The following is a 23,509-nucleotide window of genomic DNA, read 5'->3' as shown; positions in this document are numbered from 1 at the left end:
AAGAATGGGATTTTACTTTATGTTCAGGACCCTCCTGAAAAATGGAATTTTACTTTCTGCTCAGGACCCTTTTGAAAAATGGGACTTTACTTTCTGCTCAGGACCCTCCTGAAGAATGGGATTTTACTTTCAGTTCAGGACCCTCCTGAAAAATGAGACTTTACTTTATGCTCAGGACCCTCCTGGAAAATGGGATTTTACTTTATGTTCGGGACCCTCCTGGAAAATGGGATTTTACTTTACGTTCAGGACCCTCCTGGAAAATGGAATTTTACTTTCTATTCAGGACCCTCCTGAAAAATGAGAATTTACTTTCAGTTCAGGACCCTCCTGAAAAATGGAAATTTACTTTCAGTTCAGGACCCTACTGAAGAATGGGATTTTACCTTATGTTCAGGACCCTCCTGGAAAATGGGATTTTACTTTATGTTCGAGACCCTCCTGGAAAATGGGATTTTACTTTATGTTCGGGACCCTCCTGAAAAATGGATTTTAATTTATGTTCAGGACCCTCCTGGGAAAATGAGATTTTACTTTACGTTCAGGACCCTCCTGGAACATAGGATTTTACTTTATGTTCAGGACCCTCCTGAAAAATGGGATTTTACTTTATGTTCAGGACCCTCCTAAAAAACGGGAAGTTACTTTCAATTCAGGACCCTTCTGAAAAATGGGACTTTACTTTCTGTTCAGGACCCTCCTGGAAAATGGGACAGCTCTTTCAAAAATGAAATACTACTTTATTATAATTCTTGTTTGGGATAATTTTCGTTCTAGTTTTAATTTTGGATTTCAGGAGCCCGCCTGAAGAACAGAGTGATGAAATAGCAAGTCAGAGGCCCGCCTGAAGAACAGAGTGAAGAAATGAAAGTCAAGCAACAAAGTGATGGAATAGCAAGTCAGGAACCCTCCTGGAGAATAGGGTAAAGAAATGAAAAGTCATGCAACAAAGCGAAGTAATTGAAAGCCAAGCAACAAGTTGAAAGAAATTGCAAGTCAGGAGCCCGCCTGAAGAATAGGGTGATAAAAGTCAAGTCCAGAGCCAACAGAAGCTGTATAGATAGGATTTTGTAATTTCATTTATGTTTTAACTTGTAATTTTTATTTTTTTTGATGTAATGACAGAGCCGCAGACCGAAACCTCGATGGAACCTCACTCGACTCTCCAACTCGGTATAGTCCATCTCCTTCCAAAAGTTGAGATACTTGTCACTTGATTCTCTCATAACTTGGGTAGGAAGGATGTCTTAAGTCAAGACCCGGTTGTCCTTCTTCCTTCTGTTTCTTTCTTTGGATAATGGTCGGGTTAAAATTTGGTCTCGTTGTCTACTTCTTTGACTGAAAACACTTCATGTTTACATTCAAAGGGGGCATGATGTAGACACCTAATTTCGTCCCTTCTCGATGTCATTTTACCCATTTTTACCTTAAAAGTTCAATTTTTATTCACTTTTACCCGTTTTTATTTTATCCTACCGTGTACCCTCACCCGTGGGATAATCCCTCCACAAAATGACAAAAATAACAACCCCCTAACTAATTTTGTTTTATCCTAATATTCTAACAACCCACCCAATTAAAAAACAACACCTACCCTATCCTAACAAACACTACCCCACCTCACCACTACCCCACCCTCACCTCATATATACACACACAAAAGGAACACGGAAGGGAGGAGGCATATACAAAAATCAGCCCCCCTTCTCTCCCTCTCTCTACTATCTCTCTCTCTCCAAAACCAAAAGGAGAAGCGGCGCCGCCTCTCCGTTCAACCAACGACGACAGCAATAACGTCGTCAACACCGTCTTCCTCCCTTCGAAACCAATGTCTCCTCCCTAACAAACTAGAGAAAACCTCCGTCGCCAGCGAAATAGTCTGCCTCCCTCCACGTCGTCGCCGCCATCGACTAGAGAAGAAAGCAACTCCAACGCCGCTCCAACCAACCTCCATCGCAGCACCAGCGCGCCTCCTCCGTCGCCAGCGAAATAGTCCGCCTCCCTCCCCGTCGCCACCAGAGAAGGCAGCAAAACCACCAACCGCCGCCTCACCCACCGAAAAAATGATGAGTTCTTCGAAACCCATCTCAGGATTTTTCGTCCGTTTCTCTCCGAAAATAGTAAAACCGTCGTCCCACAACAACATCCAACCCACTTTCCATCGGTTCCGACGAGGTCCGATTGGAACAGAGAAATGGGTTGTTCGGTTTTGCTTGGAAATTAGTTTGGTTTTGGTTTCTGTTCAATTCAGAGTCGAGGTTTTCCGTTCGAGAGTTTCGACCGAGCCTTGATTGATTCACTGTCACCTAATGAGGCGGTTTTGGGGTCACTGATCAAGTTTGTTTGACGTTGGGGTTCTCCGTTTGAGGATTTCGGTTCACGAGTTTCTTTATTATCAACGAAATCGACTATCGAAAGGTCCAATTCTACTCTTTTCCTCTTCTATTTTATTGTTTACTATGCTTTGGTGTTTGGATTAAGCTTCGGGTGTTGTTTGATACTTGTTGGTGATGAATGCATGTTGTCTTGATTGGTGATAGGTTGTTATTTTGATATTGACTCGTTGTTTAATTTCGTTGAAAAGTGATTGTGGATCGTTGAAATAGAAATGGTGAATTATGAAAATTTAGTATTAAAATGAAAATTGGGGCGGAATTGAGAATTTGATAAAATGGTGAATTTGGATTGATTAAAGACTTTTGATTTAATTTGGTTTAAATATAAATATGGTTGAAATACAGAGTATCATGATAAGACCGGCAAAAGCGTAGGCAAACGTAGGCCGGGTAGGCAAATTTAGGAATAACAATTTGTTGGAATGTTTGAATATGTGCATGAATGGTACTTTCTACTTTATTGCACAAAAAGTTTAAATTGTACTTTTTTGGCTGGGGAATGCCCCGAAGGATTTGTATTGATTTATCCGGGGAATGCCCCGAAGTACCTTGTACTTGGAAGATATTCGTGGTGATGGCCCAAGGCATCGGGTGAAGCGGTAGAGCATAGTATAGGATTAGTCTAGGGTAGAATAGATTTATATTTCCGCATTATTTATTTTTGGATTGTATAATTGGACTGGACTTTACATTTTTGAATTGTTTTGTTTTGTTTGATTATTTTGCGTGCTTTTGTGTGGTTTATACATTTCGTAATGCCAAATAGTCGATACACTCTACCAAGCGACCGTGGTTGAACCACGGGATCGAAGGGTGCCTAACACCTTCCCCTCAGTCAACAGAATTCCTTAGCCGGAGTCTCTGTTCGCAAACCAGTTTAAAGAGTCAAATGGTTTTGAAAAGGATTTTTCCAATGGTGACTTGGCACACCAGATTATGCCAAGTGGCGACTCTGAGTAAAAAAATGTAAACAATCCTTTTCCGAAACAAATTTTTATTTCTTGTCACTTAAATAATAAAACCCTTTCAAACATTAATTTTTACCATATCTTTTGGGAGTACGTAAAAAGGGGGTGTGACAATTATATTAAAGTACGAAGGATCTTTGATAAGGGATTTGAACTTTTTGCCCTTTGTTAAAAAAATTCGCAATGGATAAAAATCGTTTAATTTTAAATAATCAAAGATTACATGTACGAGACACGTGCGGTTAAACTAGTATATCTATTTTTATATCTATAATCTATAATCTATAATATTTTAAAAGTGTAAAGACCCTTATAAAAATGATTTGAGCTTTTTGACCTTCATTAAAAGACTCTTCTCTAGATAAAACTGTCTTTTCACTATATTTTAAAATTTATTATTTAATTATTTTTTATTATATTAATTAGACTTTCTAAAATATATGGGACTCCTAAAATATATGGTAGGAGAATTAATTAATATTTTCCTTTTTATTAGACTTCCTAAAATATATGGGACTCATGAAATATATGGTAGGAGAATTAATTAATATTTTTCTTTTTATTAGACTTCCTAAAATATATGAGACTCCTAAAATATATGGTAAGAGAATTAATTAATATTTTTCTTTCTACTATTTAATTGAAAAAAAACTCCTAAAATAGGACTTTATTAAGAAAATACTTCTATAAATATTGAGATGTACGTTAAACTAGAGAACAAATTGGTTTATCTATTAGGAGAATATGATTGATGCTCATCTAACTTAATTCGATTGCATGTCTAGATTGGTGGATGCTTGATTCAGTTGGCTTTGAAGAATTTCTTGTGTAAAGGTTAGGTTTAATTGTATTGTTTTAATATATTTATTATCTTATAATTTTATTTTAATTTGTAGATTCTAGATGAATGTGGATCGGCTTTGAATTTTTTTTAGGTAAAGGTTAGGTTTAATTGTATTATTGTAATATCTCTATTACTTTGTTATTTTGTGGTAATTTACAGTTCGTAGATGAATTTCGACCGACTTTGAGAAATTTTTGTATGTAAAATTTAAGTTTAATTGTATTGTGTTGATATCACTTTTATCGTATTATTTTGTTGCAGTTTACAGGTGATAGATAAATATTGGTCGGCTTTGAGAAATTTTTGTATGTAAAGGTTAAGTTTAGTTGTATTATTTTAATATCTCTATTATCATATTATTTTGTTAGTATTTACAGGTGATAGATGAGTGTCGGACTGCTTTGAGATTTTTTTTGTGAGAAAAATTAGATTTGATTGCATTATTTGATGTCTCTATCATTATGTTATTTTGTTGCAATTTACAGATGATAGATGAATGTCGATTGACTTTTAGAAATATTTTTGGTAAATGTTAGGTTTAATAAATAATTCTTCAATCTTTACGTACTCAAAAGATATTAAATTTAATTATTATATTCATCTTTATTGTTTAAATAAATATCCTATTTAGTGTAATATTTGAACTCATTAAAGTGAGGTACATATATATATATGTGTGCGCGCGCGCGCTCGCGTTGAAACATTCATTCGTTTTGAAATATGAATAAAGCTAAAAGTTCATTTATTTTAAATGGAAAGGAGTTAATTTCTAATTTGGCATCTAAATTCAAGGAAATAGAATCTACTTATATGTCAATTAGGGGTGTACATAGGTTGGGTTGATTCAGTTTTTGTTAAAAAAAATTAAATCAATCATGTCGGTTTATTAAAACTATAAACTAAATCAAACCAACATAAAATTGATTTTTTCGGTTTAGGTTTCAGTCGATTTTTTTGGATTTTTTGTTTTTGTTTTTTTTTTTCAATTTTTTTTAATAATCTTTAGTTTCTACAATTATATTGTGATCGAAGACTAGATCAAATATGGTTCCACTCATGTGCTAATGAAAAATCATAATTATGAAAAAATGAGGAGCGAAAAACTTTCTTGAAACTAAAAAGTGAGATGAAGAGTGAAAAATTTAGGTTTTAAATTTATATTGGATTTTTGATCATTTAATTAGAAATTAATGGACAAATATTACAACTTAAAGGCTCAAATCTAAATATATATCCACATCTACTTTCAAATTATTGGAAATTACTAAAACTAGTTGAAAAAGTATTTAAAAAGTAGATTATAATTAATGTTGTGTATAAAAAAAGTTCGAATATATATATATATATATATATATATATATATATATATATATTATGTTGGTTGGATTCGGGTTCGGTTTGACTTTTTTTGGGTTAACACCAAACCAAATCAAGAATGGTCGGTTTTTTTTTCTAACACCAAACCAATCAAACCAAACTATAAGTCGATTTTTTTTCTCGATTTGATTTGGTTCATCGGTTTGATTTGACTTAACGGTTAGTTCTTTACACCCCTAATATCAATTATCACTCAATTTAATACTCATTTACCCCTAATCTTTACCATCACATTCATGCACAGTAAGCAGCCTCAAAAATATTAATAATTTGATAGTTCATTTTACTTATCCACAATTGTCCTGACATACACATTAACAAATAATAAATAACAAATATAATTTTACTATATTACTTTTAAAATCTATAATCTATAATTTATATTTATATCTATATTCTATAATCTATAATCTATATTTATAATCTATAATTTATAATATATTAAAAGTGTGAATACTCTTACAAAAGTGATTTGAACTTTTTGCCCTTCATTAAACGACTTTTTTTTTTAGATAAAACTGTCTTTCACTATTTTTTTAACTTATTATTTAATTATTTTTTATTATAGACTTCCTAAAATATATGAGACTCCTAAAATATTTGATAGGAGAATTAATTAATATATTCTTTTTCTACTAGACCTCCTAAAATATATGAAACTCCTAAAATATATGGTAAGGGAATTAATTAATATTTTTCTTTCTACTATTCGATTAGAAAGATACTTCTAAAATAGGACTTTATTAAGAAAATACTTCTATAAATATTGATATATACGTCAAACTAGAGAACAAATTGATTTGCCTATTGGATTCATGCATATATATTTTGAGATGGCCTGATATGATATTAGAGACATCTTTTAAATAAAATTTTACTTGCCTTTTTTGCTGCAGAAAAGCCATCATTATGTAAAATAATATAATATATGTCCACTTATTAATTAAGCTGTCCACTTATTTCTATGATTTGCCTTTGAAAAATTCCATTCTAGAAATCAACTTCTTCGCTGTTTTTGTCAGCAAAATAGAATTTAACATATGTGTATATATATATATCTTCTTTGTTTTCATTCAAATCATTCTTTAGGGTCAAAATTTTTGCTCAGACAAAAATTAGTTGGATCAAAATCGAAAGTTTGTGATCTCTATTATATATTTTTTTTATAGTTTACAGGTCGTAGATAAATGTCGGTTTGCTTTAAAGAATTTCTTGTGTAAAGGTTTGGTTTAATTGTATTGTTTTGATATTTTTATTATCTTATTGTTTTATTTTAATTTACAGATGCTAGATGAATGTGGGTCGACTTTGAAAACTTTTTTAGGTAAAATTTAGGTTTAATTGTATTATTGTAATATCTCTATTAGTTTGTTATTTTGTGGTAGTTTACCGTTTGTAGATGAATCTCGATCGACTTTGAGAATTTTTTGTGTGTAAAATTTAAGTTTTATTGTATTGTTTTGATATCACTTTTATTATATTATTTTATTGCAGTTTACAGGTAATAGATAAATATTGGTCGACTTTGTGGAATTTTTTAATGTAAATGTTAGATTTAGTTGTATTATTTTGATATCTCTATTATCGTATTATTTTGTTATTATTTACAGGTGGTAGATGAGTGTCGGATGACTTTGAGAAAATTTTTGTGTGTAAAGATTAGATTTAATTGTATTATTTTGACGTCTCTATCATTATATTATTTTGTTGCAATTTACATATATCAGATGAATGTCGATCGACTTTTAAAAATATTTTTGGTAAAAATTTGGTTTGATAAATAATAAATTCTCCATCTTTACATACTCAAAAAATATTAAATTTAGTTATTAGAAAAATGGACAAAAATACCCCTGTACTATTGAAAATGGATAAAAAATACCATTCGTTTATTTTTTAGCTCAAAAATACCCTTCTACTTGTACCCTTTCATTAATTTTTTGGCTCAAAAATATCCTTCTCTCAAACGGAATGCCACCAGATACGCCACGTGAAAAAAAAAATATAATCAGTCCATGTCAGCATACACGTGGAAAATTACTCCATTTAATCATCAGCTCATTTTATTCTATTTAAAAATTCAACTTGATCCATATTCAAAAACCCGAACCGAAAAAAAATTAAAGAATTTAATTGCTTATTTTTCATATGATTGGTTCAGATATTTTGGATCGATCAAGGCAAAAGATGAGGAAATAGTCAGGTCCTCAAATTGTTGACATGAAAGAATCAAGTTTTAATTGGATCGCCCTAAACAATTGAATCTTCGAATAATCGGTTCGGTGTCCAAAAGCTCGGATTGCTACTGGATATCCTATCTGAATTAGTCTAATGAGAAACCTGATTGTACAAAGAGGAATGGTAATTCGAAAGATGAAATTAAAATTTGGAGAGAGAAAGTTTAGCGGCAATGTCGGACAACCACAAGTTGATGAGGTCAAGAATTGCTCGAGTGAGTCTTGTAACTTTAAAAACGTTAATAATGAAATGAAATGCGGTGAAAGGGATGATTTGAGAAAAAAAATGAAGAATTGATTTTTGCCTCTTGGTTCGGATTTTTTGAATATGGATCGGGTTGGGTTTTTAAATAGAATAAAATGTGTTGATGGTTATCGATTAAATGAAGTGATTTTCCACGTGTATGCTGATACGGATTGGTTAAGTGGCTTTTTTTTTATCCACGTGGCATGTCTGGTGGCATTTCGTCAGAGAGAAGAGTATTTTTGAGCCAAAAAATTAACTGAGGGACATTTTTGAGCAAAAAATTAATGGAGGGGTATTTTTGAGCAAAAGTAACAAATAGAGGGGTATTTTTTAGAATAAATGGACGGTATTTTTTATCCATTTCCAATAGTTTAGGCATATTTTTGATCCTTTTCTGTAATTATTATATTCATTTTTATTATTTAAACAAATATTCTATTTGGTGTAATGTTTGAATTCATTAAAGTGACGCGCAAGACATGTACACCTAAACTAATATAATAAAATTTGTACATTCGATAATTAAAATCTTTGACTTATATGAGTGTTAGTAAACTAACATGAATTAATTTTAATCTTTTTCTTATATAATAGTGTACTATATGATATTAATACCACTACTATCGTTAATTATATTTAGGCTCTCACGATATTTATTTCATAATCAAATATGATATAGAGTTAATTTCAAATTATGAAAGTATAAATATTAAGAAAAAATAATTTTAAAATTAGCTAATATCCATAACCAAATATGAAATAAATTAATTTCAAATTTTATTTCAAAATTATAATCCTTATCCCACATATCCCATATACCAAATGATTGGTGAAAGAACAAAATTTATAATATCTTGTAATTATTAATAAAAATAAATTTGAAAACTCTTCCCAGAAAGCTTATATATACTCTCAGAAAGATTGAGTAAAGAGAGAAAACAGGAGAAAAATGGAGAAAATAGAGCACAAAAATGTATCAGTTAATGGGATAAATATGCATGTTGCAGAAATTGGTGAAGGTCCAGCAGTTCTATTTGTACATGGCTTCCCTGAGTTATGGTATTCATGGCGCCATCAAATGTTATACCTTTCTAACAAAGGTTATAGAGCCATTGCTCCTGATCTTCGTGGCTATGGAGACACTGATTGTCCATCGGCAATTGATAGTTACACTGCGCTTCACATTGTTGGTGACTTAGTTGCTCTGCTAGATGTTCTTGAACTAGAGAAAGTGTTTTTAGTTGGACATGATTGGGGTGCTTCAATATGCTGGTATTTCTGCTTGTTTCGTCCTGATCGTATTAAGGCTTTGGTTAATATGAGTGTTGAGTTCCGTCCCAGGAATCCATTGAGAAAACCAACGGATATGATGAGGGAGTTTCTTGGTGATGACTATTATATGTGTAGATTTCAGGTATAGTGTTTTCTTTTACTTTATGATTGAACTGGAAAAAAGAAAAAAATCTTCAGAACCATTTGCACCAGTAGCTTGTGAGGTTGAGGCCGGCCTTAGTTAGTTCCATTTTACAACTTTGCACATATTCAGTTGTGTCCCGAAGCAATAAGTGTGTAGGGTTGACTTAGATCTATTTTCTTATCTTAAGAATCTAATCTACCAACTTGAAGGGAATAATTCTCTTTCCATTTTTTTTTCTTTTTTTTGTTCTAACTGAACTAGAAACAATCTTCAGAACCATTTGCACAGTGGTCACTGTACAAGCTAGGTTTTGAGGTTGAGGCCAGCCTATATTTGTTCCATTTTACAATTTTGTACATATTCAGTTGTGTACTAGGCAACATATGTGTGGGAGTTGACTTAGATCCCATATCCATTCTCTTAACATGAGTTAGATCCAAATATCCATTTGTTACTCTAATAAATTGACTATACATCTTTCTAATATTCTTTTAGCTGACCCAAACTAGTTTAGGATTGAGCACTTGTTGATTGATTGAGCCTAATTAGTTTCAGATTGAGCCAGTGGAAATATCTTAGAGCAACTTCAAAAAATATCAATCAAGTTAAACGTCTCTGCTTCCTTTTTGGATATCTTATCTTGTTTATCATAATCCGGAGAGAAGCTAATGTGATGATCTGATGGATGCTATTGGCCATGCCAGATCTTTTCTTCAGTATCTAAAGTTGAATTCAATATGCAAGTCAAACAGGAATAAGTGATGTTATTTCCTCTTAAATTAACTGCATCGGATACTTAGCTTCCGTTTGGTCACAGATTTTGAGGTTGAAACTTGAAAATTTGAGTTTTGGAATTTGAAGCTGAGTTTGGACATGCATTTTACTTGGAAATATTTTAAGGTTTTGTGAATGGAAAGTTCAAAAACCCCCAAAACAGGTTGTTTTTTGGAGCTTGAAAATATTGAAGATCAGATTTTAATCTTATCAGATTTCATGGCTAAACAAATATTTAAAGATGAACTTTAAAAATTCAATCCTGTGGTCAACACTAGTTTATATCCAGAAAAAGAAATACCGATAACGATATTTGTGGTCACGTTGGTCAATTATGTCAACTAAGGGAGACAGATGAATCCTGCAGCATAAACTCATTCTGGATTTCAATTATGATAATGATACTAATAAATAATAAGTCTCCTTGATTTTTGATCTGTCTTACCTTCAAGTGATCTTCATAAATTCTTGTTTGGTCATTTTTATCAACTCTCACTTTCAAGGTTGTGCCCACTTTGTCTTCTCGAAGTGAAGAGAAAAACAATTTAATGACATTCTAGAGTTTAACTTGTTTTTTGGTCGCTGAACTAATTTTTGTGGAATTTATTAGCACTCTCTAGTCTTCTGAGACTAGAAAAGTATGTCCATTAGCATACATAATGTTAGATATCTGTTGCTTTATGTGATAACATAGTTATTTTGGCTTCTATGTTTGCCTTGTGAAACAAAGTAGAGTTTTGTTCTTAAGTTTATGCTGGGTGCTTGCTCTTTTTGGTGAGATATTAATCATTCCACATAGTTTTCTTATGCTTATTGGATCATTCCTAACTTGCTATTACCATTCATTTGACTGCCTTTCCTTCTATAGAGTGGTTAAATAAAGGAAATCCTACTGATAAAAAGGTTGTCTGGTGCACTAAGTTTTCGCTATGTGCGGAGTTTGGGGAATGACTAAACTACAAAGGTCTATTGAATGCAGCCTTACCCTGCACTTCTGCAAAAGACAACAACTCGAACCCCTTCTCCCTTTGAAGGGAAAACCTATAACGCGATTGAATTAATGTGGAGTTTTGCTTTTTTTCTTATACCCCTTCATGGGAGTTACCATCTTTTTGTAGAAAGTACTTACTAATTACCATCTAAGCAACTCCCTATTTGTCAATGTGGAATTTTGCTTGAATCTGAAATAGTAAATATTTTTGAATTTACTAATGCTGTGCTACTATATTTAGAAACCTGGGGAAGTGGAAGAGGAATTTGCTTCTATTGATACTGCAAAAATCCTTATAGGATTTCTTTCTTCACGTGATACGTCCCCACCTCGCGTGCCCAAAGAGATTGGCTTTCATCAGGTCTTTGCGCAGTCACCAGCCACATTACCCTCATGGCTAACAGCGGAAGATGTGAATTATTTTGCTCAGAAATTAAACAAAACAGGCTTCACTGGAGGACTGAACTATTATCGTAATCTGGACAAGTATGTATGCTTCCTCTATTTTGATTTGTTTGTCCGAATTTGAATTGGCACGAAGCTTAAGAAACTAAAGAAAGACTTTTGAATCTTGTGGTTTTAAACTACTCCTTTAACCATGTGTTCTTTCTTAAACATGTCATGTGTAAAGTTAAAAAGTTTTGATAGTTTACAAATTATGAGGTTCTTATATTTATGAAAAGATATATACAAATTAAGGAATCCAAATTGCATGTCGAAATATAATCTCAACTTCAAATCATCTGATTTCAAAATTTTGATTGTACTATTAATGCAGAAACTGGGAGCTGACAGCACCATTTAGAGGATGCAAAATTCATGTTCCAACTAAGTTTATTGTGGGTGACCTGGACATTACATATCATGTTCCTGGAATCAAGGAGTATATTCACAATGGTGGTTTCAAGAAAGAAGTTCCTAATTTGCAGGAAGTTGTTGTAATGGAGGGAGTAGCTCATTTCATCAACCAAGAAAAGCCTGATGAAATAAGTGCCCACATTTATGATTTTATTCAGAAGTTTTGATTAACGAGACCCCCTTTGTCTTTCAGGTTTCCGCCACTTCACCACTTGGAATAAGCAGTGTACACTGTAGTGCTACAACTTAATAAGTATCTATGATTGATACTGTATTTTTCCTTTCCATATATTACTGGAGTTTTTGACATAATTTGAGGCTAACTTGTTGAAGTTTGTACTGAATAAAATGTCATTTCAGATTTATGTTCCTGAAAATGAAAATTTGGGTATTTGCCACTCTGTTTAGAAGTTATTCAGCAGAAGAAATTCACACTAAATGAATAAGAAAAATGATAAGTCTGATCTTTGTTTACATGTTACTAACAGATTAGTACATTCAAGCAAAACCATGATAATCCATACCAAGGCTTTATTTCCTTTGTCCGTCTTCTGGTTTGGGGGAAAAAGGAATTTCTTATCAATAATATAAGTTAGATTCAAGAGATTTATGCAAAGAAGTGTTAATGACATTGGTACGCCTGCAGCATCGGTCTTGACTGGTTAATACATACATCTTTTAGCCAATTCTTACATGAATTCCTTCTCAGTGTCATGAATTCCTTTTTTACTTATTAAATCTGTCATCCGGATGGATGAAAACTCATTTTGTACATGAGCTTAGAGCAGTGGAATTTTTTTTTGATCCCCACTGATTACTGAGCATTCTTCAATATGTAAAGACTGCTAGTTTGTATGCCACCTTGGCCTAGGTGGCCATGATCTCTACTTGCATCCTCGCAGAATACGATGTCGATTACTGTTTCCTTTCAACGGCAATCCACGAAGTCTACAATTCCTTAGAATCTGTTGTATACTTGTCTGAGTAGGACAGTAATGACCGATGACAAATGCTCAATTTTTACCTAGATGGAAGCATGTAAACATTGATTTTGAAGGGAGATCCAGGACCAGCTTGGAACCACAATGAAGAACTCATAAGAAGTTGTCTGCTGTTTTGGATTTTGAAATACCCAAGCAGATCAGGAGGAATGATAACATATCATGTAGAAGTTCAAGTAATATGATGAGTATTTTCGTTTAACAATGAGAACGTTTCACAAGGAGAGAGAATGCATTTGGGTTTAGCAAAAGGTTAAGAATGACAACAACCACTATGCCACTGTCCCAAGCAAGTTGAGGTCCGATATATGAATTCTCACTGACCATGTTACTACTACTTATGATGAAAGTTGAATAGAGGTGCACAAGATTGCAGTTCAGGATTTATACATCGATGTTACTGAATGTGATGAATCTCCTGTAACTGTCCTCTTGCTTGGAGATCACTATTTTCTTGGTTGGAAAATGGACAACAGAAAACTTGTTGGTCACCAAAATGTATTTCAGGAATATCCTGCTTTTTCCCCACTCCGCCCCACAGGAGGATCAATAGTGTCCTCACTTACCCTCCAATGTCACTCGAATCCTCAATGTAACCGGCTAATGGTGGAGGTGCTAAACCAATTGAACAAGCCTCACTTGTCTACGTTTTCATGTGTGGGAATTGAAGACCACTTTTTTGTACTAAGTTTTAGTTTCTAAAGAGGAAGGTAGATACGTATGCATTAAGGTAGATTAGCCCATACTAAGTATGTTTGATTTATTAGCCATATAGTAGTTACTTTTGCTTCCTCTGGCTACAAAGATGTTCTTGCCCCATAATGCTAGCCACAATCTTTTTTGATAAACAAGTAGTAGAAATTGGTGAAGGCTCTATTGGTTCCTTTAGTTCTCGCTCTACTTAGTGCTGTACCTTTCCAATAAAGGGCCCCAAGCCATTGCTCAGGACCTACAAAAACCATGGATCCACCATACTGTCATCAGGTGCTCCAAGCTACAAGACTTTCCACATTACTGGGACCTGGAGCGGTAGTTCTTGTCACGAAAAGGCCCGTGGACATCATTTTAAAGATGTTTGGCGATGAGTATTATGGGTGCAGATCAGGTACATTTCCTTCCGTCCTAGCAGCTTCCAATCCATGACAGAGTTCCTGTCCCTCATTTTCAAACTCCTTATGAGATGGATTGATATCATGAAACTGCAATAGGGTAATTGTATTTCTCTTGCTGCATGAATTGGAATCCTCTAATTAACGAGAAATCACGGCTAGCTCCACATTCATTGCTTTAACCCCCAACTGGACTGACTGACTTTACTCCACTTCCTGATTCCACCACTGCCTAGTAGGAACATATGATCTTGCTTTGTTAAGGTAAAATATCTCTTGTAGTACCAGTGTATATGAGGTAACTCTTTTCCACTAGATATCTGGGGAAGTGGAAATGGGATCAGTGAGCATGTAGACAAGCCATAATATTGAACAGGTTCGTTCAATTTGTGATCTATTTCCTTCTTGTAATGTTTTCGGCTTTGATTCTGATACCAGTGGTGCTGTGGATATTAACATGCTGATGACAGTAGAAAATGTAAAGAGCCTCTAATATTAGCGAAATTCATTATTATTATTAAGATGGGCTTTAGTGAAGCAATGTGGATAGTGCAAATTGATATAGTCAGTCCCAACTAATTGCTTTGTTACCCTTCTACCTTGCTTAATTAGTTTTCTTCCATCACTTAGAGTGAACCATTATCTGTGATAATTTGGCACTCACTGTTGCACTGCAACTACTTGAAAGTCGAATATATGTCCATTTGATGTCTTCTTGCCTCTCTTTCGTCCGAAGAGTTTAGGGCAGAGTTCGGTTATGCTCCTCCAACAATTCTCGCAAAACATTTCACATCACAAAAGGTAGAAAACGAAGAGCCAAATCCTGAGCTCAGTTGTTAGTTAGTACTCCTATCTCGTATCTCCTTGGTTTTGAGGCGGATCTTTTCACTCTATTTTATTATATACGCTTATCTTTCTTTGATGTATGGGGAAGATAGAGGAATCTATTCAGGAAATGTTTATCAGCCCGGCCTTTACTGATACCAAAGAGAAGCAGGAAATAGATCAATAAAACACTAAATAAGTTGCACTAAAAACAGTGGTGGGTATGATATTCTTGTCCTGATGCTGCAGAAGGGCAAGCAAAATCATAATTATCTAGAGTGGATACGTGTTTTCTTCTTTAGTCTTTTTATTATTTTGTGTTGTTTGGGGAATCTCTTATGAGCTTCTTGTCTGTTTTTTAAAATGTGTTACGAAGTATCTTGGAAATATCTCTAGTCTGGCATCTTTCAGGCATGTGGGGGGAGTGACAAAGTGTGACTTCTATTTTTATCATTAGTTTTGAACACTGATTTTAATAATGTGAAGGGGAAATATTGAAGATTAAGTCGAATATGAGCAACTTGAGGACAAGTGACCAGGTGCACTTGCCCATCACCCAGAATTTGCTTCAAATTTGAATATAAGTAATTGTAATCCAACACCCATATTTTATCTAAAATATACTTGCATCCATCCACATCAACCGTGATTATTTTCTGTCTCCTACATATAAAAAATATACTTTTACCATTTTAATTTATGCACTAGTAAGTATTCTTCCCTATATTCATATCTTTAATTAACAATCTGCACACCATAACAATAATAATATATTCAGTATAATTTCTCACAATAAAGTTTGAGGAGAGTAGAGTGTCTCCAGACCATTTCTTTATCTCAAAAGTAGAAAGTATGTTTATGATAGACCATGGAGTTAAAGAAAAAAATAGTTCAAAACAGTCTAGAAAAAAAAAGTAATATGATTACTAGAAATTACTGATAGTAACAAAATAATAGATAGTAACAGAACAGTAACTACAACAAAATAAATAAAAATAATGCAAAAATGAACAAATAATAATAAAAATCTACATACTAACAACTACATGAGCAATACTATAACTACTTCTACGAACGAATAACAAGACAAAACACAATTACATACTACCTCTCTATGCTAAACTCATAACCTTCATAATCTCCGATCTAAAGTTATATCACATGTGCCACATCCAAGGCCTAAAAATCAGTAGTTCACCTTGTTGTTATACAGTATATATATACGATACCACAAGAACAGTGAGGAAATTTCCTCTTTTATGTTTTCTAGCAAAACCCTGTACACTGCAACAGCTCCTTCTCCTCCTCCTCCTCCTCCTTCTGCTTTTTCATGGACGACGACGAATACTCATCATCATCAACAGCTTCACTACCATCATGTTGCAAAGATCCAACTCAGTACGCTTTCAGCGGTAAACTCATGCTCATCTCCGTCCTCGTCTTCTTCTTCGTTTGCCTTCTTATTGCCTACTTCCACCTTTACGCTAACCGATTCCTCCTCCGCCATGCCCGCCACCGTCGCCACCACCATCCCGCTTCACCTATCACGGTGGCGGTTTCTTCTCAAGGGCTCGATCCTTTACTGCTCAAATCACTCCCCGTTTTCGTTTACGAGGCGGAATTTTGCAAAACTGTAATCGAATGTCCCGTGTGCTTGACTGAATTTGAAAATGGAGAAACGGGACGTGTTTTGCCGAAATGTAATCATTGTTTTCACTGTGAGTGTATTGATATGTGGTTTCAGTCTCATTCGAGCTGCCCGATTTGTCGAGCACCGATTAAATCAATAGAAGTGAATGAGAATACAAGTGAAGGACAAGGAGAAAGAGAAGCTGAAGTTGTAATAGTGGTGGCTGAATCTGTAACCGAAGAAGAAGTAGAGCATTGTGATTTCTCCTCTTCCGAATCTTCACAATCGGATGATGGGAAAAAAACTGAGGGGATGATTGTTGTTCTTGGGAGTTGATTGCTCATATGATCAATCAATTAATGAAAATTGGGCATGAGAGTCATTTCTTTTAACTAAAATGTCACTCCAATTTTCTTTTGTTGTTTTTACTGTATTTCAATTCTGTTGGTAAGCCAAGTGGTCAAAAATATCACCTGAATTGGAAAGTGACTTTAGCGTACAATTTTTATTAATTCAGTAACCGTAGTGAACTCTACAACAAAGACAAAACTTAGGTACTTGTGAGCTACAATATTAAATCTTCTTATTATACACATAACACGGCATGTTAAATTGTGAATGATGATGTAGAATCTTTTGGACATATTCTGCGTATAATAAATACATAGATGGGAGTTTCGGAGGAAAAGAAAGTGACCGTAGTGACACGAAACTTATTTTCACCCAAGACAAAGAGTTTCGTTGCTTTCTCCCAGTGACAGTTGTACTAACGTTTAAAATAATTTATATTTTTAATATTAAAAAAAGAATGTCCATTTTTTAAATATATTATAAAAATTTTAACATATACACAAAATGTTATGTATATGTAAATTATGTTATGTATATTAATAGGAATAGAGAGTAAAGTAATTAAGAAAATGGGAGAAAGTATAATTACTTGGTATTTATGTTATTTATATAAATTAAATTAATCTCGAAAAGCGGTAAAAAATACCCTGAATTATATAAAATGGAGTAAAAATATTCTTTGTTAATTTGTTGACTCAAAAATATTTATTCTAAATTTTTACCTCAAAAATACATCTCTTTCTGATGAAATGACACCAAACACATCACGTGAAAAATTACTCATTTATACCATTAACCATCATCCAATTTTTTGTTCATTTAAAACCCAATCCCAATCCCGACCCATCTTCAAATCAATTTTTGTCAAACATTAAATAGAGCAGGATCATACTATGTTTGTTAAAAAAAAAATAGATGTTGTTTATAATTGCAATTGAATTTTCTCTTAAAAATGGGTGAAACTTATGTCGATTGTGTTCTATTAGCAGTGTTGTATTGCTAATAGGAGCACATCTACAGCTTCTATACTGGAACAGTAACGATACCAAATACTATTTTATAAGCAAATACTGCCAATTTGATTACAATAAAACTGGTGCTTGAAGGAGGCAGAAGCAATATAGAAGCATAAAAAAAGGTAAAAAAAAGGATGAGGACTTGGAGAACAGAGGGGTGAAAATTAAAATTGCTACTACTATTAGTTATTGTCTACCCTAGCTCATCCTCATTTTAGCTACTTATACTAACTTTCAGCAACTGCGTTGCCCTTCACGTGATTTGTCCGAGTCACAACAAAATCAGTTAATTTCTTAGGTGCAGTCCTCATACGTGTGCTTCTCCTTGGTGCCACATTTACCAGCTCAGCAGAATGTGGGTCCACAGCATATACAAGCTTCATGGGTTCGAGAAATTGACTGAGTTAAATTCTACTGAATTCGAGAAATTGATGCTCGACGATGAAAAAGAAGAAGAGGGCAACGATAGTGGTTAGTGTTATTAAATGGGGTGATTTTTCATGTGGACGTTGATGTGAATTGATTATATGATATTTTTTATTTACGTGGCATGTTTGGGGTCATTCCATCAGAAAAAAAAAGGTATTTTTAAAGTCAAAAACTAAGGAAGAATATTTTTACTCCATTTTAAATATTCAATAGCATTTTTGATCCTTTTCAGAATTAATATAGATTCTTGAGGAGTACATCAACTTCTGGTACTTGAAAAGACTTTGTCAGCTTGTTACCGCAACGAAGATTGAATACTTCCTCTGTTTATATTAGTTGTAAAAATATTTTTACTATCAGTTATAATCAGTGGCGGAGGTAGAGTTTTCGTTAAGGGAGTTCAAAAGTAAATATACGAACTAATCGAGGAGGTTCAACATCTACTGTAATTTTAACTATATATAAATAGTAAAATTTTTTGTCGAAGGGGGTTCGGATGATCCCTCGGCCAAGTGTAGCTCCGCCCTTGATTATAATGAACAAAAGTTGCAGTTCGTAGTACTTATCGTATGAATTTTGATATCTAAATTTTAATTATAAATTATTGAGTTAATTTAATCTGATTTAGTTTTGTCAAATTGAATTTCCAAAAAGAAAACGTGACAACAAACTTGGGATGTAGAGAATAGAAATTTGGATGACAATTTAATTTCTAGTTGAGTACCGTATCAATGATGATCATTGAATGAACAAATATTACTTAAAAAATAAGTAGATTATATAAATGAATACACATTTTACTTTTTGACCACAAAACAGGTTTTCTGTTTAGAATCCTGCTTATTAATTCACTTAATGAATTATCAATTCACATAATTAAGAAATCAATGCGAAAAAAAATATAAAAGAATTGAGAAGTTACAGTAAGCTATTGAAGTATGGTACACCAGTTGGTGGCAACCAATCATCTCCTACTAGAAAACCAGATACTGTAAAATTAGCAGCATCAGTAGCATTCAAAATTTGAATTGCAGGCCATGTAACTCTGCCTGTAGTATTTGATCCCGGACCAGTGTTATTAAATTCTGCATAATAAGACGTGTTTAGCGCGAAATCTCCAGACCAATCGTGCCATCCTGATGGATGAATAAATCCATCCATATAAGATTGCATGTAAATTGTCCTAGAGTACTCTTTCCATGGCCTACCAAGATACGTTTTCGTAGTACTATTGCTCAATGCCAAATCATCTGCAGGTCTAATTGTGCAATTGTGTATCGAAATTCCAGTGTTTTGGTTTATATCCGTTCTGCCCTGAGCTGTTATCGCGTTGAACTGATTGGGCATAGGGAGTCGCGGGTACAAGTTGCAGTTCTGGAAAACTGCAGCAGCGTTTCCAAATATGAAATCGACAGTGCCATATATGTCACACTCTCTGTAGAATTGTCTGAGAGAATGTATGTATAATGTGTCTTGGTACGCCTCGAAGCTGCAGCTGTAGAATGTGGATAAATCAGCACCATTTCGCACTGCAACTGCTTGGTGCTTGATTGCTCCTGCTGTGTTTTGGAATGTGATGTTGACCGCGACAAATCCTAGACCAACCACAGCTGCAGAAGGAGTGACAAAAATGTTATTAGACAACCATGTTGCAAAAATAAGGTGGAACATTAAATTTGTAGAGGTTTCCCTTAGGTGATTTGTATGATTCATTCGTGCTGGATGTGAAAATAATCTCTTTATTAAGCACTGAATGCGTCCCTCTTCCGATCAGAGGCAGATTCATGATTTAAATTTGATATCAACTTTTAATAGTATAACATTAGAATCTACAGTAATATTTAAATTTTTTTTTAGCAATGTCGAAAATGGTGGATTCATCTATGAACCCATTATTTGTATGCTCCATCCATCTCTGCTCCCAACCCCACACTAGTTGAGGTTCACTTTGCGTAGGCAGAGGAAGACGGAGCTTATATGTTACATGTTCAATTATATATATGCCAATAATTGTGAAAAGTTTTAAGAATTGAACTCATTAAGTTTAAAATGTTGGATTCGTCTCTGCCTTGTGAGATAGAATTTAGACACTTACAAAATGTAGAAGAGTTGAATGTTGTCCATCCATCAACAAAGCTATGATTGCCCGTAATAATCGTCTGATTAATTCCATCACCAATCATCATCAAATACCTCTTGTTCTTAGCAATTGCAACATACTCCTCATACACACCTTCTGTGATGTATATAAGAAAATAGCCACCCTCAATCTTTGTATTATTTGGAGCAGCAGCAACAGCATCATTAATCGTAGTGAAGTTTCCACTCCCATCTTGACTCACAATCACAATGTCACTCACAAGTACCTGATCATCTTGTTGCAGCAGCTTCCTCCTGCTTACCGTTTCGAAAATCGCTTGGTTTCGTGCTGACATTTTCAACGGCAATCGCCCCTTTTTGAACAAATTCTTTTTATCGTGACGAATTTTAGTTCCTTTTTTCTTGTTCGGTACCCAACCTTTGGTGAAAAGAGCTAAAGCGACACTATAAAGTTTGGTATCATTAGAAAGTGGGGCAACTAAGCCATTTCTAACACCCCAAGTAGATGATGTAGCTTGAAGACCATCCAAACAAGTTTGTGTGTTTGTCAAAATGGCACTTAGCATAGTTTGCACATCGTCAGCTTGTAAAACAGGGAGAATTTTCGACGTTGTGTTAACGGTTTTAAAAGAACTTGACAAATAATCCATGTTGAGTCCTGCTAGAAATTGACAATCTTCTAGTGCACGGACAGCAGGAATTGTTAATTCTTTGGACTTTCGAAGGTATTTTTGGATTAAGGACACGAATTTACGAGCCGAAGAGAGCGATTTTCGGACCGATTTTCGCCCGTAGCCATAGACGTTTTCATTAGGGGTTTCTGAAGGTGGAAGAACAGTGGATTTACAAAAGTTAGGATAGGGTGTGGATTTGCAAATAACAGAGGGAGGAACAGGGGTGTTTGGTGGAACATCAGCAGCAAATGAAATTGTGAGAAGTAACAAAAGTGTAGTGCAATAAAGAATGAAATGAGCAAAAATGAACTTGGAATTTTTTGCCATGGCTATTGATACACACATGAAATGGTGATTATAGTGTATGTTTTTTTTTTTTTTTTTTTTTGTGGAATGGCTGGATGGATACTGGAATATATATAGCAAAAAAGAAATGGATAGTTGTAATTTTTTTTATTGTTACATGCAGAGGGAACGGTGGCAGAAGACTTGCAGTACGTAGTAATAAAGTAAGTAGTATTCTATAACAATGGGATGAAAGTCAACCAGTTTATTGCATGGCTCTTTTCTTAAAACCGCGTCGATCTTAAAATTTTGAAAATGGATAGTTGGTTATAATAATTCTGAATGCATTGATTGGGTTCAAACAAAGAGACAAATTCCAAACAAAGCCGGAGCGAAGAATTTCAAACGTAACTTTATGAGTTCTGAAATTTAGAACTACTTCAAATGTTAATGCTTTCTCCATTTTATATTAGTTAATTATTTTTAAAAAATATTTATTATAATTTAATTATTCAAATTCTATATTCAAGAATATTTTATACATATATTTTTCATTTTATCCCTGATAAAAATATTAAATACTCCCTTTATTTCATTTTAATTGACCTTCTTTTTAAAAATATTTATTTCAATTTAGTTGTCTTTTTTGATAAAATCAAAAGTATTTTTTTATGTTTTTTTAATACTACCCTCAACATTAAATGACTAAACAAAATATATTTACTCAAATTTATATTTTCAAACCATAATTAATAAGGCTAATTTGGTAAAATAAACCCCTAATAAATGTTTTCTTAAGGGAAGTGCCAAGTCAAAAAAGACCAACTTTGAAACGGAAGAAGTATATCCACAATTTTCAAAATTATTGAATGATGCATAAATAATCCCAATTCTCAAAATTAAAATTAAATGATTATTACTAATGTCAATTGTAAATACTCAATATTTTATATGTAATGCATGTGATAGAGTAACATGTGTCAAATTTCAATATTTAATCATTGCATTAATTATTGCACTTTAAAGGGCATATAAGGATAAATATGTAAAGTGCATCTCTTATATTGATTTCTTAAAGAGCGTGTCAAGTCCAGAAGGGAGAACTAATACGAAATGGAGGGAAAAAATTGACATTTACTCTCTTTCTTTATTTTTATATGTGACCTTTTGACATGATACACTCACGAAAATAATTATTGATATAATTATTTAATATACTTTCTCCGTTTCATTTTAGTTGGTCCTCTTTCTAAAAATATTTGTTTCAATTCAGTTGTCTCATTAATGAAATCAAGGAGATTCTAATATGTTCTTCCAATAATATCTTTATCATTAAATGACTAAACAAGTTGTATATATTCAAATTTATATTTTCAAAGCATAATTTACTAAGACTAATTTGGTAAAAAAGACCCCTAATAAATATTTTTCTTAATGGGTGTGCCAAGTCTATAGGGTCCAACTAATATGAAATGGGGGGATTATTATCTCTATTAATTAATGTTTAGAGTAATGTGTCTTGAAAATGACAAGTAAAAACAAAAATTTAATTAAAAAAATAGTAATGAATAAAAATAAACGGAAAAAGTAAAATTTATATTTAATAAAAGTAGGACATGTAATTGGAATCGAGACAGTAGACAAGATTGCTCAAATGGTAGTCAATCTCTACCTCCAATCTTAAAGATTTTGAGTTTAAGCTACGAAAAAGCTAAAAAAAATGAGATAAACTCCTAAAAAGGGATTAAAAGAAATACTAAATTCCATCGAACTCATATGTATCTCCGACTTCTACCACTGTCCTACAACTTACAAGTCTTGTACAATATTAGTAATTACAAAATCCAACGGGAAGCGTGTGTTTTAATTATATATATATTTAAAGTTAGGATAATAATCAGAATTATGCAGTGTGCAGTGTTATGCACTATATATGCTGCAGCAGCTGCTACGCTTGTTGCGCATCGTTTGTCAACGGAG

The 23,509-nt window shown here is 33.4% G+C and overlaps 3 protein-coding genes across 3 annotated transcripts; 2 read left to right on the top strand and 1 right to left on the bottom strand.

Moving 5' to 3' along the window:
- Positions 1–9,057: 9,057 nt before the first annotated feature.
- On the top strand, positions 9,058–12,507 carry LOC107864050 (epoxide hydrolase A; the record flags this gene model as incomplete). The annotated part of the gene is given in 3 exon segments (XM_016710303.2): positions 9,058–9,483; positions 11,493–11,737; positions 12,030–12,507. Coding segments are annotated over 3 exon segments (918 nt in total), but the record flags the coding sequence as incomplete, so codon positions are not given.
- A 3,431-nt stretch (positions 12,508–15,938) lies between these two features.
- On the top strand, positions 15,939–17,176 carry LOC107866420 (RING-H2 finger protein ATL2). The gene has a single exon (XM_016712491.2). The coding sequence runs from the start codon at positions 16,375–16,377 to the stop codon at positions 17,008–17,010; it is 636 nt and encodes a 211-aa protein (XP_016567977.1). The 5' UTR covers positions 15,939–16,374; the 3' UTR covers positions 17,011–17,176.
- A 2,054-nt stretch (positions 17,177–19,230) lies between these two features.
- Positions 19,231–21,735, bottom strand: LOC107864051 (probable pectinesterase/pectinesterase inhibitor 7). The gene is made up of 2 exons (XM_016710305.2): positions 20,566–21,735; positions 19,231–20,080 (listed from the first exon to the last, which is right to left on the bottom strand). The coding sequence occupies exons 1-2, from the start codon at positions 21,587–21,589 to the stop codon at positions 19,389–19,391; spliced, it is 1,716 nt and encodes a 571-aa protein (XP_016565791.2). The 5' UTR covers positions 21,590–21,735; the 3' UTR covers positions 19,231–19,388.
- Positions 21,736–23,509: the final 1,774 nt, after the last annotated feature.

The sequence above is a fragment of the Capsicum annuum genome, chromosome 3 (genome assembly GCF_002878395.1).
Source record: "Capsicum annuum cultivar UCD-10X-F1 chromosome 3, UCD10Xv1.1, whole genome shotgun sequence".
NCBI classification, from domain to species: Eukaryota; Viridiplantae; Streptophyta; class Magnoliopsida; order Solanales; family Solanaceae; genus Capsicum; species Capsicum annuum.
This window is presented reverse-complemented; position numbering and strand designations above follow the sequence as displayed.

What these genes read in the sequence shown, in the direction of transcription:
- LOC107866420 (XM_016712491.2), top strand. Translation starts at nt 16,375, where the DNA reads ATGGACGACGACGAATACTCATCATCATCAACAGCTTCACTACCATCA.
- LOC107864051 (XM_016710305.2), bottom strand. Translation starts at nt 21,589, where the DNA reads ATGTGTGTATCAATAGCCATGGCAAAAAATTCCAAGTTCATTTTTGCT. An exon ending in ATTCAACTCTTCTACATTTT is followed by an intron (nt 20,081 to 20,565) that starts GTAAGTGTCTAA and finishes CTCCTTCTGCAG; the next exon opens with CTGTGGTTGGTCTAGGATTT.